This window comes from Pleurodeles waltl, chromosome 3_1 (assembly GCF_031143425.1).
Source record: "Pleurodeles waltl isolate 20211129_DDA chromosome 3_1, aPleWal1.hap1.20221129, whole genome shotgun sequence".
Classification (NCBI taxonomy): Eukaryota; Metazoa; Chordata; class Amphibia; order Caudata; family Salamandridae; genus Pleurodeles; species Pleurodeles waltl.
In genome coordinates, this window is record NC_090440.1 from 749,126,845 (window position 1) to 749,145,568 (window position 18,724).

The 18,724-nt window shown below is 44.0% G+C and overlaps 1 protein-coding gene across 9 annotated transcripts in view; it reads left to right on the top strand.

Annotated features, from left to right (window-relative positions):
* The window catches only part of KIAA1549L (KIAA1549 like), a 526,680-nt gene that overhangs the window by 368,838 nt on the left and 139,118 nt on the right, over nt 1–18,724 (top strand). For 6 of the 9 annotated variants that reach the window (XM_069223533.1, XM_069223534.1, XM_069223535.1 and 3 more), the window contains one exon: nt 6,774–6,901. In XM_069223533.1, the coding sequence (XP_069079634.1) occupies nt 6,774–6,901 (128 nt within the window). Of the gene's footprint in view, nt 1–6,773; nt 6,902–7,470; nt 7,495–18,724 lie in introns of all 9 variants that reach the window. The other 3 variants (XM_069223532.1, XM_069223531.1, XM_069223528.1) reach the window with 1 other exon arrangement.

Sequence of the window (18,724 nt, forward strand, 5' to 3'; positions counted from 1 at the left end):
GACACAAGACAGCACAAGCAATTGATAATGATCATTGACGATGGGTGCTACCTTAGTGTTGTGGAGTGGGCAAGCAGGATTCACCTTCCTGAAGGAAAAAATAATTTCTGACTGTTGTCTGAAGCGGTTCAGCGTCTATCTGCTGCATAATAAGAAAGAAAATTGAATAGCTGGGGAAGAGGAGGTTGGGATGCTTTCTGCAATGTGAATGAGTGGTGGGGTAGGCGGGGTGGGGAACTGCTCCAGAGCTAATCTATTCAGGGAAGTGAAGAACCATTCAACAATGAATCACAGATCTCCAAGTTCATGTAATAATGACCAAACCTCAAATAAACATATAAAGACATCCTGAGTGGGGTCATAGGAAGCAGTAAATCACTAGTGGGTAAAAGGCCTATGCCAAAGTTCAGTTATCAATGGTTTTTTAATGCTATTTCGAAAAATACAAGAAAGTATTCAATTTATAATGGGTGGGTTACAGTAGATACAAAGCATTCTGGTATCATAGAAAAAAATTATTTTGCCTTTAAGAGGAATTGTCCTGTCCTAATGATGAATTAATTAGCCAATAGAGGTGCATTTTTTCAATTGGCTTGTTTGAAGTTATTTTAACAATCACCGTATTTTTCCAAATGTCCTTTCAATTTGTCCATTTTTTGGCTAACATCCTTTTTGGAAAGTCCTTCGGATTAAAGCATTTACAATATTTTTGCGAAAGGTAGAAAAATATGTGTCATTACCTGATATCACTTTTTATTTTAGCCCAATCAGGCACAACGCACATGTGGGAAACCAATAACATAATCAGTAGGTGGAGGCATTGACAGAAATGCAATATGAAATGTTTATCCTTGATAAAAACAACTAAAAGACTCAGATAATTGCACTGCATGAATCTAACACATGTTCTCGAGGTTCAGTTGTAAGTTTATTTTCGCATCTGACTCCAATTGTTTTCCAAGTTTGGACCCAGCTGTAGCCAAAAGGAACACAATACCACATAACAATAGCATCTCCGTATTAAATCAATGTAATGAACTGGAATACTCAGTGGCTAATTTGTCCAAAAACTATTGCAGGTATCCAGTTTTCGAATCTGTTTTTCTTAGAAGGTCGTTGCATACTTGTGGCACCAGCCCTGCCCATTTTCCACACTGGAGTCTTCTGCTGCCTGCATTGGAGTGAATGAGTGAGCAAAGCGAGTGAGCCCATCTTTCTTAGCAGGGTTGGAGAAGGTGGTTATGGTGTTTTTGTAAAAAAAATAATTCAAATAGTCTACTCGGCTGTCCACTTTCCCCCCAAATTATCTAAACAGCTACAGGTAACACAGTCATATGAATTATTCTGGATATGCAATTTAAACAAAAAGTGCCTTCTACACCTTTTCTTTCTACCCACTTTCATATTCCCAGTCTGTATATTTCAAATATATTTTCTGCCTTTTATTGTGACTGTGAATCTATTTGAAGGAGACAGAGTTGCAAAAAAAACATTTCACGGATCTCAGTCTGAGTTATTTGACAGCAGACCTATCTGTCGGGTTAGACAAATCTCATGGTCTCTAGAGATAAGAGATACCATTTAGGTTACAGGGAACTCAGTGGTGGAGACAGTGAATATATCTTTAAATTTACACCAGTCTTACAGGTTGTGGCATCAGACAGTAGGAGTGAAGATGATAAAATGTACTCCACGCGCCACAGCACCCACTGTCCTATGACACTCAGGCCCTGATTTATACTTTTTGACGCAAACCTGCGTTACCGCAGGTTTGCGTCAAAAAGTATACCGCCGGCTAGCGCTATTCCTGGACACCAGCCGGGCATCATATTTAAGCTATGACGCCAGCCGGCAGTAAGACCCAGTTAACGTCAAAATTATTGACGCTAACAGGGTGGGGGAGGTGTAGGGGAAACTGGAGGTTGTGCGTGAAAGAATGGCCCTAGTCAGGTTACAGTAAAAAAAAATTACTCTAACCTGATTAGCGTAATTTTTTCCATGCACAGCCCCCATGGACATGACTACTGTATAAGTAGAGATAGAAGTCCTGCCCCCAAGCCCAATGGCCATAGTGCTATGTAGAGGGGCCCAAGTTAGCCCCCCCCAATGTAACTTTGCAAAAAAAAGAAAAATATTTACCTGGACTTTCCTGGGATGGGTCCCCCCCATCCTTAGAGGTCCTCCAGGTGTGGGTGCGGGTGGGTGGGGGTGTCCCCGGGGGCAGGCAAGGGCACCTGTGGACTGTTTCCATGGTCTCTGACCATGGAAAAAGGCCCACAGGTCCCCTAACACCTGCTCTGTCCCAGGTGTTAAATAATGGTGCTAAGCAGGCTTAGCACCATTATTTAAGGCCCTCCTCCTCCGGGAGTGATTTTTGCATGGGAGGATAAATAAGGCGCTAGGGCCTTTGAGTCATTTTTTGCCCGGGAACGCCTAACTTGCGTCTCATTTATGCAAGGTAGTTTTCCACAGGCAAAAAATGACTTTAATTCCAATATTTTATGTCTAGCGTCAAAATATAAATATGGAGTTAAATTAGCGCCAGGGTTGCGTAAAAAAAATTACGCAAATCCGGCGCAAACAGAGTATAAATATGCCCCTAAGTAAATCAATTCAGCATTAAGTGTCATTAAACTAAAAAAAATAGCATTATATGGGAATGTTTATGAAATAATTATGTGGTCAAATATCAGTTTGGAATTTTCTGAAACTACAGACATCATTTCGTATGTACATAAAACCAATATGCTTTAAGAACAATTTTACAATTTTGAATACTTTTTTTGTTCATTTAACCTATCAAAGAATGAGGGCACCAAACACCAGTGTGGCAATTTCATCAACTATTTGCATTTGCAACTATATTTGCAACTATACCACATGATCAGAAGGTGCTTTGCATCCCCATGTTTCAAAGTAATGGGCTAAGGATGTTCATTACATGCTAGTGGTCGCCACTAAATGATAGGGAATCTCACTTTATGCCTTGATGACCCCTGGAATCCATGGCTGACCAATAAATACCTGTTTTTTAATAATTCCCAGAAATGGTCATGAAATACCAAGCAATGCATTATGCCAGGACCCCCCTGATGCCCTAAATCTCTGAAAAGGCCATCCTTACTAGGGCTACCATATTGCAGATAATTTCTAAAAAGTGCCAGGTTGGAGCACCTTGTGCAGTTAGCACTAGAATGTCCACATTGTGCCATAAAGCCATATTTAAACCCCAAAGGAACCAACTTAGTCTTTAATGCTTCTGAAGGAGATACAGATAGTGTCATTGAATTATGCTGTAATAATGCCTATTGATAAACTATGAGAAACAAACCTGTGTGGGAGTGTGCTACATATATAGCTAATCAAAGCAAAAACAAGTAGAGGGTTTTTACTGTCATGCGTGGGTTTTGAAGATAGGCCCTGCTGATTTGCCAAGGATCACACAGTTGTGGCAAGTGTGGCACTGGAATTAGTTAGCTTAGCAGTAGAAAACTTAACCACTAGGCCTCGTCTGTTTCCACAAATTCCTCTATTGACTTATTGCAGAGTTAGTGGGTATTGAAAGCGGGATGTAAAGCCACTGCCTCCAAATCACCTACTGCAACCGTGGCTGCCATAAAATACACCCACCTATCTTTTGATTTGAGCACTCGTAGCAGCGCACAAGGCAAGCCTAAACTAATTCAGGCGGAGGCCCCATCTATGAGTGGTGCAGGAGGCAGAAGCAGCTTGGTCGGGAAGACTGGGAGGGGGTGAGCTCAATAGTTAACAGCAAACACGCTGGTGTATCATGGTAAAATACACTATCTTCAAATGCAGGGCATGGGGGAACTTAAGGACCAATGGAAAGGGCGAACAGTGTGGATTGTTAAGGTTACCAAAAAAAACAATATGTTTTGAAATATCGAACAGTTTTAGTGACTTCGAAACAGAGAGGAGAGAGGGTGTGCATGTTTTTGTTTGTGTGCTTGCAAAAATCCTAGGTGAAATCCGACACCTCAACATACTCCACTGAAAGCACCTGAACCCACCTATTTAATAGTGAATGCATTTAATATGGGGTGTAGCACCCCCCTCCCTCTCCCCCCCCCCCCCCCCCCCGGCGCTATGCCCTTTGGGGGAGGTCTCCTGTGTCATGCGTACTGTGAACTGGATTGCACCTAAGGTCTTGCCTGAATGTAGTGTGTGCATGTAGGGCCCGCCTAAGGTGCAGCACCGTCAGCACTGGAGATGGAAATCCTGCGCAGCAACGTCAGCTCCACACTCTGCCCATCAATATGCAGCTGCAGCTGCAGGCACTCATTCGTGAGAGGGAAACCAGGGATCCGTGCTCATACAATCTTTGGCCTTTCTGGGGAGTCTCTCTTTTTGTTGCACTTGCGTTGCATTTGTAATTGTTGATTTAAGTAGTAAACGTCTGCCGAATAGTTTGGGAAGGGGGAACAAAAACAGTCTTAGTCAATGCCCACATCATTAAAATAAACTCAACTTTTGATAGTGAAACAATCTTTGATGAGATAAAGAGAGACTAGTTATTTAGGAGGAAATTCTGCGGTGACCTCACGTTTGCCCGTGACCATAAAAACCACCCCCATGTTATGCAGTTTCCAGTGTGATATTGATTCAAAACAAATAAACCCCATTAATGTGCACATCCTACATTAACCTTCCGTGCTAACGTAAATAAGGAGGTAGGCAGACGTAATTCCGTGGACGCTACCCATCATTCATCGGTGGCTCAAAAGTGATGTTTGTGACTGGACGTTGGGCACAGCCCCTCCACCGGGTGCACTGGTGTTGACATGCTGCCTTAGTACCTCACTCTGACCATCAGTAATTTCCCAACCACTTGCTTTGAGAGGCGCAACTTGACCCACAGTAATATCTGGACTCTTCCCTTGAGGGCCCCACGCGGCCTTCTTGGCTCTGCCACTTCCCTGTATGCAACCTGAAATCAGTGATCTGCCAGGCATCCGTCTGTCTCCACCACACCTTAGTGTCAGTGTCCCACCCCTCCACTCAGTACACCTCATCTAGGTTTTCGGTAAAAATTAAGACATCTCTACGCAGGTGGAAAGTGTCACTATTTTAAGTGCCGCCACCTACAACGTGGGGAACATCAACTTGTGAAGGGGTGCAGTGACCATAAACACACACAGTCTCACAACATGCATATACAAGTGTGCACATATGTAAACAGAGTGTGGACACAAGCAGACACGCAGAAGCCTGCACACATTCAAGCCTCATGCCCCATCCTCTTTCTAACCCGAAACCTGGAATATTCATCTGCCATTTTCCAACTTGTTCCACTGCCTGCTGTGAGTAGACATCTCCTGTTACCTTCTGCTCTAATTAGTCAACCAACCATCCCTGCTCTGTCTCTGTGTGCTACGGTTGCTGTTAATGGGACCGGGCAATGGGGATCCGCGCATTTGGTGGCAAAATCCCTCTCTTGCAGAGGCACACCTTGGTACACAATGGCCAGTCATAACGCTGCATTCTGCTACAGCCAATGAACTGCTTGGTAATTGACCAATGAATTGAAGGCTCGTGCTAAATGACAGCTTCAGCACATATGCAACTTTTCACACGAAGATACAGGGATGTTTGGAGTTCTGCCATCGTGGAAAGTATCCTCCAATGCCACAGCCTACCGGGAAATGCCCCCTCTCCTGGTAGACCAGGCAAGTGGCAGTTCTGCGACCTACTGAAGCCTGAACACTGTCACCCGAGGCAAGAGACCGAAATAATCCCAGTCCCCAAACGTAAGTGTCAGAGTGGCCTGTGCGCACAAATAACCACCGGCATACTGCACAATCAAAGATTAAAAAATACATTTTATATGATTTCGTAACTTATTTTAGAATCGCTTATAGCACGATATCGACTAATGCTGACAAATGCTGGCGCGTGCTATTTAATTGAGTTAAAATACACACTCTAGTTATGAATGTTTATACTGGGCTTGATTAATAAATGCTTTACCAATGCAATAATGAAACATTTGCAAGCAAAGAATCATAACACCAGGGAAGTGTCAGAGAAAGGGTCAATGAAATTCAGTGCAAAGCAAGTAAACACCTTCACAGTTGTAAGGTTGTGGGTATTCATTCACTCCTAGCGCTTACACCTGAATGAGCCACGTGTAAATGGAGCAAAAAGCGAGGGAAAATGCATAAATCTTGGCTGGTTATCATATGGCACATGTAGAAAAAAGAGTAATTTCATTGAAAAACAAAACCATGTTACATGAAAAAAGGATACACAAAGATATTAGTACATTTTTATAATTTTCTTAATCCTACGGATGTTGAATTTATGCAATTCGTGTAAGAGACCCGCACATATAGAGCTTTAGATAACGGTGCAGGAACTTTGCTGAATTCCATACATCAAAGAACTGTGTAAAAAGAGTGGAACTCTTGAGCAATGCACGTGCATGCTTGCTGATTTGTGAATGAGGGGAATGTAAATCTCTACAGTGTGTAGTTGTATGCCAGACGCTCTTGCACGAAGAAGGCCTATTATGATTTGCAAAGATGCTACCGTCTAACTGAGGTTGTTTTCATGCGAGTTTTTATGCTGTTTGTACACAGATAGGCTTAACGGAGATTTTCGCAACGACTTGTTTTGTTTAATTTGATTGTCCCTTATTTATTAAATTAATAGGCAAACGACCATGACATACAACGTACCCTTGACATAGACTTATGGTGCTGATATGTACATTTTACAATCCTACTCTTCCTTGTTGCTATGGTTACATGCAGCCAATCACCGAGCGAGAATGGTTCCTTCATGTCTAATGAATCAGGACAGCCCAGTTCAGGCAAAAGCACGCCGCAGAAAGTGATGGCGCAGCAGAAAGTAACCAAAGAGGAGACCAGAAGGAGAAACGGTGAGATCCTCGCATGCTTCTCAACTTCCCTTTCATTCAGTTGAGTTACTTAATATTTTCATGGATTTCTATGTTCCCCTTAATATGAACACATAACAGTAGATAGTATACTTAAAGTTATAGGATTCTTGTACAAGACCCATCTGGGGTTGGCTCAAGCCTTTTTGATTGGTAGGTTGTCAAACAGCATCTCATGCAGATATCTTCGATCAGTTATTAACTATAGGCTAAGGGCCCTTTCTTTTCGGAGACTGCTTTATGTCTCAAGCAATGTTTTCAACTAATAAAACCAATGGCTCTATCATCAAAATACCTTTTTCACCATCGACTGTTGCGTTCTTGAATTTCATTGATCTATCAAAGATGCAATTTCTTTAATGTTAGCATTATGGATTACCTGATATTTAAAGGGTTAAAAATTAAGAATGTTGATATGTCTAACAATTTGCTTTAATGCCAATATTAAAGTACTATTGTTTCTCACAGCAATGATTCGATGATTTGTTTCATTACAGTGTGTTTTATTTTTAATGTATTTTAGTGTGTTCTTTTTTCTTCAATATATTCAGGTTTTAAAACCTCAAAGAAAATTGGTAAGACCTTGACCTTAGAATTGCCACTGGAGTTTATCCTTGCATGTATTGGTCTGATTATTTCAAATGCATCTCCATTATCCGGCCAGTAAGTATAGAAAACACATACCCACTTTTTAAACACACGCACACACGCACACACACCCAAACACATATTTGCCCCATATCAACTGGAGCTTGCACACAGACCAGCCCCATAACCATCTTCATGGGTCCTAGTGTATAAAGACTTCATATACCCAGAAACAAGCATGCCCATTCATTCTTTAAAAAGGATCTAAATCTATGCATACAAACCTGCCAACAGTTTATTTTACAAATCCTAGACGAGTGAAATCCACAAATATGTGTAGCACCAAGGGTCTCTATGCTTCAGGAACAGTGTTGTGGCTTGCTATAGTACTAAAAATCTGATGTCAAGTCACCCCTGCAGCTTATTTAGCATTTATTCAAATCTAGGAATAATTCCACTAATTGTAACCTGTTGGTTTAAGTATCCAAATTCATAATGCTGATCTTGTATTTATCCACTCATCCACGATCCCCTAACTTCAGCAGTAGATCTCAGTATTCCCCAGGGCTCACTCTGAAAGAGAAGGCATCAATATGACACAGCTATTCATCAAGTAGTTGACTAACGCAGCAGCAAATGAATGCAGCTTGTGTAGGTTTGAAGCAGCTAGTTAAGGAAGGCACAGTAGGCGGAGAGATAGAACATCGAATTATAAATGCTTAGTGATGCTTGGGTTCTGCTTTACTTAGTCGTTAAAAGGTAGAGGGCACCTTTCTTGCTTGTTAAGATTAGAAGAGAAGATGGAGGAGGGAAACTGTAGGGGGCTTCGTTGTAATCAGCTTGTACACATCTGCAAACAGCATAGACATGGTTGTTACCTTTGAACTGCACATTATGCTTGGTGGGAACAAGCTGCTCGGTCGAAGCACTGCAAGTTGTAGTTCAAAAATGCTGTGGCCATTTTATCGGGTAACATCCCTCGCCCCCAGGATCTCCAGCATAGACTGTTGGATTCAGGGCAGTACACTCCATGAACAACATGCACGGACAGTGCATAGAGTCCTCCCTCAATGCTTTTTGAGAATGCATAAACCGGGCCCCATGTCTTGAAAATCAGACAAGGCCTGATTCACAAAGGAAAACTTACACCTTAGTGTAAGTTTACAATTTTTTGCAATTCACAAAGTAATTTTACGAGTAGTATATTTACGATTACCTACCTTTTTATGTGCAGAGACTCTACGTTCGTAAAGATACTACTAGTAAAATTCCTTTGTGAAGTGCAAAACAGCGTAAACATACACCAAAGTGTAAGTTTACGCTTGTGCATCAGGCTCACAGTGTTCTTTTCACCCAGTGCTAGAGGAGTTTCCTGGATTGTGCTTGGTTCCCCCTGTCTCGTGCGTCTTGTGCTTGGGTCCTCCTGTCTCGTGCGTCCTCTGCGGCCTCTCTCCTCGAGATGTCTCCCATCTGCTGCGGATGCTCACGCTTAGCCTGGCCTTAGCTCTGCTGTGGGCGGCCCGGTGCTCACTACGCGCCCTCCTACAACCCCGATCATGCCGGAGAACAGCTGCTGCACTGTCATAAACCAGGTGGTTGAACAGTCAGCGAAGGGCAACCACAGCTCTAAGTGATATGCTGATTAAAGCGTGGAATGTGCTCTTGAGCCACCGTGTTGCTGCATTTATGACTGAACTCACCTGTAGTTTGTTGTGGGTTTATGGCCTGGTGCTGTGGCAAGCGCGTGTTCGGCCGTGCGTCCTGCCAACCGTAATAGCAAGTGCTTAGGCACCAATGAACGCTTTAAAACTCCAATACCTACAGTGCGTATAGTTTAAAATCTTATCCCCCAGGCCCTTGAGCACGTGACTTCTCTTCATTTTGGTGGCATTTAGGTAAAGTGACAGCTATTTCGCAGCCATCTCTCAATCACACAGAAACCTCATACACAGTGGCGACTGGTAATTTTAGCAGGGGGTCAGAGGAACACGCACGCATACGTACTCACTCACCCCTATGCATTCACACATGTGCACACACACATCCATGCACAATACTCACTCACTAATGTTTGGCGTGCACACACACGCGCACGCACGCAGTAAACATTAAAAACAATCGCACCTGCGCAGCTCTGCCTCAGAGATCCCAGGTGAGTTGAAACTGCTGCTTTTCTTCATCGGCTGACCTTAGGTCACCCAGTGAGGGGAGGCAGCAGTCTCTACCTCGTCATAGATTGGTATGGGGTCAGTGAGAGTTGCTGATCCCAACCCACTCTGAGATGAGATGTCAGAGATTGACACTGGCCCAAGGCACTTCAGGGCTTAAAACTAAAGTGTTCAGGTCGAAGGCAATCAGTGACGCTCCCCCTCATCACAAGATGGAGTGCCTCAAGGTGCTTTGCGTGGCTGAAGAGGTCATGCCAACACGAGCAATGACATCTTCAGCCCAGCAAACCTCAACTCAGGCACCCAGGAGCCTGCGCATTTAGCACATGTCTAGCTCCTGGCTGACTGACCTGCACAAGCAGAGGTTCTGTCAGGCTAACCTCACTCAGCCTGACAGGCGCTGTTCTTGTTGGGCAAAAGGTGAACGAGGCGTAGCCCCTCCGCTCATCACGATGGGCTGCAGCTGGGCATGAAAGGGTTTTCTTCATGGTCTCTTCTGATCTGTGTGTATTGTTTGAAAAAATTAAATCTGCTGACATTTTAAGAAGACTGACTCTGCTTTCTGTACCATTAGAAACGTATGCTTGAATGTCTAAAAGATTCAGAGTGTATTCCTTTTAAATCCATAAAGCTTTAATTTGTCCTACTGTAGGTCATGAGATGTGCATAGCCATCAATATCCTCAAACAACCCTTTCACAATGTAAACCAGTTTCAGCACAGGCTTTCAAATAAGCTTGCATCACTTAGTCCAATCAGCTAAACTCAGACATCTATGAAGTGCCATCCAGATTCACAAACATATGTATACCAGAGATAGGTGCAGTATATAGTTTAGCCTGGCTGATGAGCCCAACTAGGGCGAAGCCTGTCCTGGGTCGCTTGTGTTCCAGTTCAGGGAGGTCCTGGCCTCGCAGTTTGAGGTGGACTGTTCCCTTTGGCGCAGGGACAAGACTTAATTGCATATGGCTGGGTCCTATGTAAGGTGGCTTGGTGTGCAAAATAACAATGGACTGGGATGCGGCGCAGGTGGTTACCAGGGACTGAGATTGATTCGAGCATTCCCTCCCATCAATTTTTTGTATACTTTAGTGTAGTTTACAGCATGCCACACTTTAATGGAGAACTTTGTAATCTAAAAATATGACTAGAAAACCAGGCCAGATCTCCAGTGGTGCCTCATCAGTCTGAATCGAGGATGGCAGTGCCAAGATTTACAAGGCACTTGACAACCATGTGAGTGTGTGTGGTCACAGTGAGACCTCACGGGCTGCAGGCAGCACTTGCTTTGAGCTGGTGGTCAATTTATTTTTGGGGAGTGGCACCTATTTGTCCAAATCAGACATTTCTTGAGAGCAAGAGAGGGAAAAACACACAAAGGAGAAAGGAGGAGGAAGAGAAAGACGGAAACATGGTTACCATGGGAGAACTTAAGAGAAATCAGGAACCTGCATGAGTGAGGTAAAGGGGCTGGTAGTGTCTAGCGGTCAATAAAAGAGGTGTTAGGTGCGCTGACATTTAATTGCACTGGCCGTAGCTTCTTAACTGTCCCTAGCTTCAGCACTCATTCTTTTACAAATTGAGCTCTGGCTGCGGGGGATATGCAAAGTAAGCCTGCCAGGGGGAGCCAGTGGTGAGTTGGGTAGTTTAAGCGGTGGTGGGCTGGAGAATGCTAGGACGGATAGAACTGAGCTACCAGAGGCAACTGCACCAAACAGCACTCGAGTATACATAGCTTGAAGACAGTACATTGGCTACATTTCCAAACTAACATTTCCAGTTAAATGTTTTTTATATTCAGTTTAGGAGCATAAATACTACTGAGCAAGAAAATGGAGATGTATTTTCTTTGCAGGTTATGGCCTCTTCGATCACTGTTTTGCATGTGTTCAAAAGAACGACTAACTTACTTCATTCTTTGATAACATACACATCTGATTATTTGTTGCAGGTGCATGTTTTTTTCACAACTCTTGGTGGGGGGTCTGGAACAATTATGCTAATGTATTTTTATTAGATTGTTCACTTTTAGCATTAGATGTGTAATTAGTGTCAAATGATTATTCTGGTCTGGTCATATAGTTATGCAAATAATGTTTAACATGCATGCAATTTTGCCTGGAAGTAACATTGTAACCATATGAACGTATGCTCTACTTCCGGTGCTACCTTGATTCGTGGAGCTTGGTATCAGTTAAACAGTGTGTCTGGAGGATTTGAAAGGAATGCATTGAGATGGGTAATCTGGAAGTGCAGAATATGCGCCGTGAAAAGGAGGGGTTGCATTAATGTGCAGACTGTGACATCATTCTATCACAGTATTTATAAAGCATGCATGCTTGACGTGTCATAGGCACGCTTACTCTTCAATGAAGTATTATGAGTGTGATTTGTTTAACATGGATCCATATGCTAGAAGCAGCTTCTCTGTGATTGGATATCCCGCCTCAGTACCAGGGGATATCTCCACAGTGAGAGGCACGTATTCGCATCACTGGCCAGCCATGCCCCCACTCAGTTGTGCATCTGACACATTGCACACCCACACTTGAAGCCAAAAGCTCAGGAGAAAGGAGCAGCTGCTAAAAAGAATTAAACCATAAAAATGTAAATTCTGTTAATTACATGTTTGGAAAGGAATGAGTGCTAGGCTTAATACAAGGCTAGGCACACTGAATTGTGTTTTGTAGGGTGTTCAGTTAGAATTCACTAACTATTCAGTTGTGTTTCTCAAATAATATTAATCAAAGGGACAAAGGGCTCAGTGATCATTTGCCAGTTGTCCAGTTATTAGGACAACTGAGGTGGGTTGTGTTCAAATTATTATAATTTTTGTCATTAATTTCAAGACTTCCTTTGGTAACAATCAATAGGTAACCATTTTTTTTCAGTTGGCATCACTACAATATTAAATACACAAAGGGTGATGGGAGAAATGCTTGCAAATTGTCTAACTCGCTGGCAGTCTCTCTGGGTAGCATTCACTCACTGTGCAAGAATAGATAAAGGCATGCAATGCAAATAAGTACTAAGGGTAAGTCCGCACCGAACTACCAGGAGAGGCCGCACCCAGAAAAGAAACCAAGCAGCCTCAGACTGGTTTCAGCCTTGTTATGCCTTATCAGTGAGATCTCTCTTGGGGACCCACATCTGGGCATATCCTTAGCTAATTTGGGTGTTAAGTCAATAAAACAAAAGGTGATGTGAGTGTTGCTTGCAAATATTCTAAACCAATGACAATCACTCTGGGTAGCATTACAACCCATCGTATTTCACTTACTGTACTACTCTAGGGAGAGACCCTTCTTATGCAAATCAGTGCTAAGCCTGCTGCTCATGGGAACAGTCCATCACAGCTACCAGTACACCTTCAGATGGGACCCTAGACCAATTTCACTCTTGTAAAGCCTCATTACTGAAGCATAGTTAGGCACTGAGACACAACAAACAAGGGACCCACGACTGTGCACACGCATGACCACTTAAGGTGCTAGATCGAACACACATAAGATGGTAGGAGGAATGCTCACATATAGTGTGACCTAAGGCAATAGCTCTGGGTAGCATTCCAACACATTTATAAGCTTGTGATTTTCCCGTGTGTTAAGTAACAGTTCTGCATTGGTGGACGTAATGGCCTTATCTGCATGACTCCGCAGGGCTCACATGTACATAGTGCCAGAAACATTTAATCTCCAGAAAAGGAGGTGACTTCCTGTAATTCCTCAAAACGTTCCATTAACAGCACCCTTCTTTTCACATCTGCCTGGCAATGGGGGCACATACTTGCTTGACTTGAAGGAAGGTGATCTCTTGTTCAAATAGAAGTCTTCCACGAGATGCAGATGTACCCAGAAGGAGGTTGATTTTACCTTGGATCCTCTGGGGCTGTAGTGGGTTGGCTTTGGGTGGGGTTTGAATGGGAAGGGAGTGGAATTTCAGCATTGATCAGATCTGTACTTGGGATTCCAGTAATGCACAGAACTCTGAGACACTTTTTGCCATAAAGTGCCTAAATTGTGTGACATTTCTTTAAAAGATGGAAAGGGAATGTGTATGAATTCTAAACTACTTCACTTGGGAAGATTCTCTGATCAGTACTAGGTTCTGATCATTGCTAGGCTCACATTATGAAAGTTGCCAACACCATTCTCAAGTGAGAGGAACAGAAGAAGAGAGAGAGGTGTATTAGGGTTTGCTGAATGGATTCTTCTTTGCCTAATGAAAATATTGTGCAGTGATCGACTGCTGCCTTGCCATGGAATTCTGCATCTAAAAAGATTCTGTAAGACCTAGGTGAAGTAGTCTATTCCCGACCACCCACGAATAAAAGGAGCTCAGGTCTGTCCAGAAAAAGCCTGCTCTCTATGGAACATATATCCAGAAACAGGGAAATGTAGATGATCCAAAAACCTGAGGTAATCTTTGACACGCTTGGCCAGGTATGATGGTACATCTCATGCATGAATTGTACTTATGACTAGGAAGGGACTAGAGCAGCCCTGATGAAGGCTAGTGACCCGGAGGGGGATAATCAGGGCCACAACATGTTGGCTAAATTATATGGATTGATGGCCCATTATGTTCAACACAAGTCTATACAGGATTGTTTTTCAATCATATCTGGGGTACCCAGTAAATAATAGGGAAACATCTTGGGTATCCCTTCTACCAATTTGCCATCACAGTACATGTTTGTAGTTGAGCAAATTATTTTCCAAACGTTTCTGAGAACTGTACATTACCGTCCACCTTACATAAACCTTTCTAGCCATATGCTAGTACTGCTGTGAACGAAGTAGTTGTGGTGGACATTACATATCCGCCTGACACTTCCTTAGCCATGATTTGTGGAGGGTGTCACATCATTCGATGTCACTTTTAATTTTAGTTTTTTTTGGTTCTATAGAATGTACAGAACAATTCTTGAAGCAAATGCTATAATGTGAGTTTTCATTCTGTTCACATATAAATGTGCAGCGAAAGAGGCTGCAAAGATAACCAAATCTCCACAATCTGGGCCGCCTGCAATATTTTGGCGATATTAGCACTGGAATCAAATTCTGTTTCATGCTTTTGAATGTCTCAATGGATTTAATTTCTAGTAAGAGAAAAGCTCTGCCGCTTTATTATAGTGAAGTGTTGTAATCTGTATTCTTAGAAAATGAAATTCCTCTCTCTGCTAAGAAGGAGTGAGATGAGCCTGCCCAACTCATTGCACTAAATTCGCATTACAGAAGGCAGTGTATTATCCACAGGAGCCACTGATCTGATTGGTTGCACAGTGATGAGTGAGCGAAGCTTTATATCTCAGCTGTGTGCAGGATCACTGGAAAGATGCAGCAGGGAGGAGCAAATTATGCGCCTGGGTTGACCAAATTATGCGGCAAGAAAAGGTCAATTATGCTGTGTAATGCAGCACATTACGAAGCAGCACTGCTTCACTATTCTGTCATTTCTGCACATATTAAAAATGTATGGGCAAAAGGTTTCACCTCGTTACTTTCAGTTTAAGACCGTAGTACAGTGATCAGCAACTGGAAGGTGATCTGCTTGTTCGCAACAAAAAGCCCTCCATTGCGCAGCAACATGCGTGGCAGCATTATTTAGTAATTATTGACCCATTTGTGGTAGAAACATACTTTTTGTTAACAAACTATGCAGAAGGTTATGGATGATGTGACAAGGGTCACAAATCTATAATTATGTGGAAGACGACGCAGTTGCAGAATCGTATAATTCCAGTGGCCCTGAATGTAGGCAATCTGCCAATGATAACCTATGATTCAAGGGGCTATCCAGTGAATGATGCTGAACACATCCCAAAACCCCAGCTCGCCTGTAACACCCTTCAATGCATGGTTAGCGTGTCCTACAGAACATGTATCACTGACGCTAATTACTAAAACGTTTTACTATTACCCCCCATATTTACCACACACCTTTCCCAGTACTGCAATAAAGGTGGAAGTGTTTCCATTACTTTTGGGGGCGCGATTTGCTAGACTGTGTTTTCACAGAAGCAGGTTGCTACCCCCGGATTCCCTAATTTTACCCATGGCACTGCCTTTGTTACCCATGATCTCTGCTCTTTATGGCACCATCATTTGGTTCTGGCAAATCTCGATAAAAATGGCTTTGTTCTTACGGACGAGTGAATGCTTACTGCTGCAAATTCAGAAGTACATCTCAGCTAAGGCATTCTCTCCTAGAGCCTGGCACTTTAGTGGAAATGACCGGTAATTAACTTGGCAGTATTTTTACTGCTCCTGTGCGTTTACACATTTATTAGAAATTACTGTGAAACAAGTCTGTAACCGTGGACAGTTTTTGATGGCAGCTAAAGGCTACCAGAAAATATACAGCTGATGTGATGCAAGTTACTCCTACAGCAGTGGATCACCGAAAGAAGGTTACCGCTCCAGGCCATTACCGCCATCGCCTAAGTGAGAGGATGAATTGGAAGTAAGACACAACTGTTCACAGAAAAAAAGTGTGACTCCTGATGCTTAGCTTGCAAGGCAGGAAGTGACGGTGTTTGTAATATGTAACTCAATGCAGGTTTCATGTAACATTCCACCCTGAGTGAGTAATCCACATCGGAGGCATGCAGTCAGAGATATCTACAGGTTTGGGGGTTAAGGTGCAGAGATTCAGTAAAAGCCATGCTTCAGTGCGATATAAAAAGTGGCGGGTCTCTAAAGCGGGGCAGCCTTTGTAAGTATAGCTTTGACTTAAAACATAAACTACCGACCCGTGTACTGGTGGCTGTCTGAGCTGTCAGATGTAACACAACAACTGTTAAACAAGTGATAAACACCTAAAACCAGCCAGAACGACTGACTTTGTCAATTGTTGTCTCTGTGCACTCTGCAGAGAGGCCGCGACCGGGAGACCATGTATTCGGAACTCCTTTTTGACTCACTGAAAGGCACAGTGAGAAGCTCGCACTGCCTTCAGTCTCAACGTCAGCAATCCGAGTCGTGGCCGTTATTAACACCTCGAGGTGACTCATTTCAAAGTAGGCACTATAAAGACTAACATGCTACACGAATAAAGTAGAAGAACTCATCTTGGAAATGGCTAGCACTCTTACGCAATACAAAATTAAGGAAATTGTGAAATATAAACAGGAAATAAATCCCTGACATCGATTTCCTTACTTTTTTTTACATGATTACTATCTGAACTCGAAAGAATTTCTAGCTCTGCTGATTGAAAACGAGACTGGTTCGTTGTAGTCCCTCGGTCCTCGCTCTCCCTTTCACAACTCTGCCCGGCCTCAGTTGCCGGAGCAGTACATTAACACTCTATTTCGTATGAATATTTTATTGCTATAATTTTACTGGGTGTATTTTCAGATCAAGTCTTTGAAGTGCACGAGCATGCGTAAATTAAAAGCAACCACTCATTCCACATCAATAATGAATTACATATCATTTCATTTTCAAAATGTTAGTGTGTGCAAACATGCATATATCCCCATGTCTTTGAATGAAACGTATCTACTAGCCATTATGTGGAGGCGAAGCTAAGGCTGGCGAACAGAGGGAAAGAGACTGAGAACAGTGGAGATGCACATGCACCGAAGCACACATCAACGCATATAACCAGATGCAGGTTGATGCATGTTAGACGTGACATACTTGGCGTGGTCTCCCTGATGTGTGCTGGACTCTGTTTTTGCTGTTTTTGATACTCTGGGCACTTTACCAATACTAACCAGTGCTAAACTGAAGGTGCTTCTGTGTAAAATGTATGTGTAATTGGCTTATCCATGATTGGCATAATTGATTTACTAGTAAGTCCCTAGTAAAGGGCACTAGAGGTTCCTACGGCCTGTAAATCTAATGCTACTAGGATGTCAAGATGGCGGTCACGCTTTCGTAGTGTTCCGAACCACTCCGTCATCTGCCTGAAGCAGTGCCCATCTCAGCCCTTCTCATGTGAGGGGCAGGTGCCGGGAGACTGTCTGCTGCCTCCGGAGTGGCCATGTGGGAAAACGGAGCCCTGGGGACCAGGCATGCAGCAAAACGACGTGGAGCAGACTGCACCTAAAATGGCGGCCGAGTGCCGCCAATGGGGCACACGGCCGGCGGCTGGGCTGGGGCATCTGCGGCCCCAGCGTGCATGAGAGGTGCGCGACTCCCCACCCGTTGCCACAAGAGATCGGAGGCCGCCCGGTGGAGGAAGCAACCTGGATGGCGGCCAGCGGTGAGCAGAAGGTGGGGAGGCAGTAGCAGCGAGGAGCGGCCACAGGTGGAAACAGAGCGAAGAGCCTGGCTGTGCCGCGGGCCACCGGAGTGTGCCAGCCGGGTGCATGCGTCAGGCCCTGAAGAAAAGAGAGCGGCTGCTGGGACACCCCCCCCCAGCCCCCTTTGAAGTGTTCCTATGGGCCGAGAAAGCAGCGGGGTGCACGGCATCCTCGCCTGCAGCCAAGCCGGCGTGGAGGCAGCGTACGAAGCGCAGAGAGACAGGAGGAGATTGGGCTGTGCAGTGGATCCCAGGGTGCTCGGGTGTCCCTGGTCCTGGACCCCCCCAGAGGTGTGCCATTACTGCTCTCGCAGTCTACAGTTATCTCAGCAGCGGATACTGTTGGATCGACACCCGGCCTGCGTTTTCCCCAGTGTGATCAGCTGGGATCTCTGTTACTGGACCCCAGGCCTCACAGAGCCTCAATGTGCAGATCAAGCCTCGCTATGTAGCCTCCACCTCAAAGAGGGATCGCTTCCAAACACTACCTCACCCGAGGCAGCAGCGTCCAGGCCCTGCGCAAGATGCATTTATTCACTTATTTAGTCCACCGCCACCGGCCTGACATGCTTATGCTGCAAGAGACTCATCTCCTAGGGGACCGCTGTCCATTTTTGGCCTGTAAGGGCTTTGACAGGGTATACCATGTCAGGTTTGTGTGCAGCTTTAGGGGCATAGTGATACTGCTCCACCGCTCATTTCCTATGGCGGTTACCCAAGTGTGGAGGGATCCACAGGGGTGATATGTGGCCCTGAGTGGGAAAGTTGAGTGCCTCACAATCAATGCCATTAGCGTA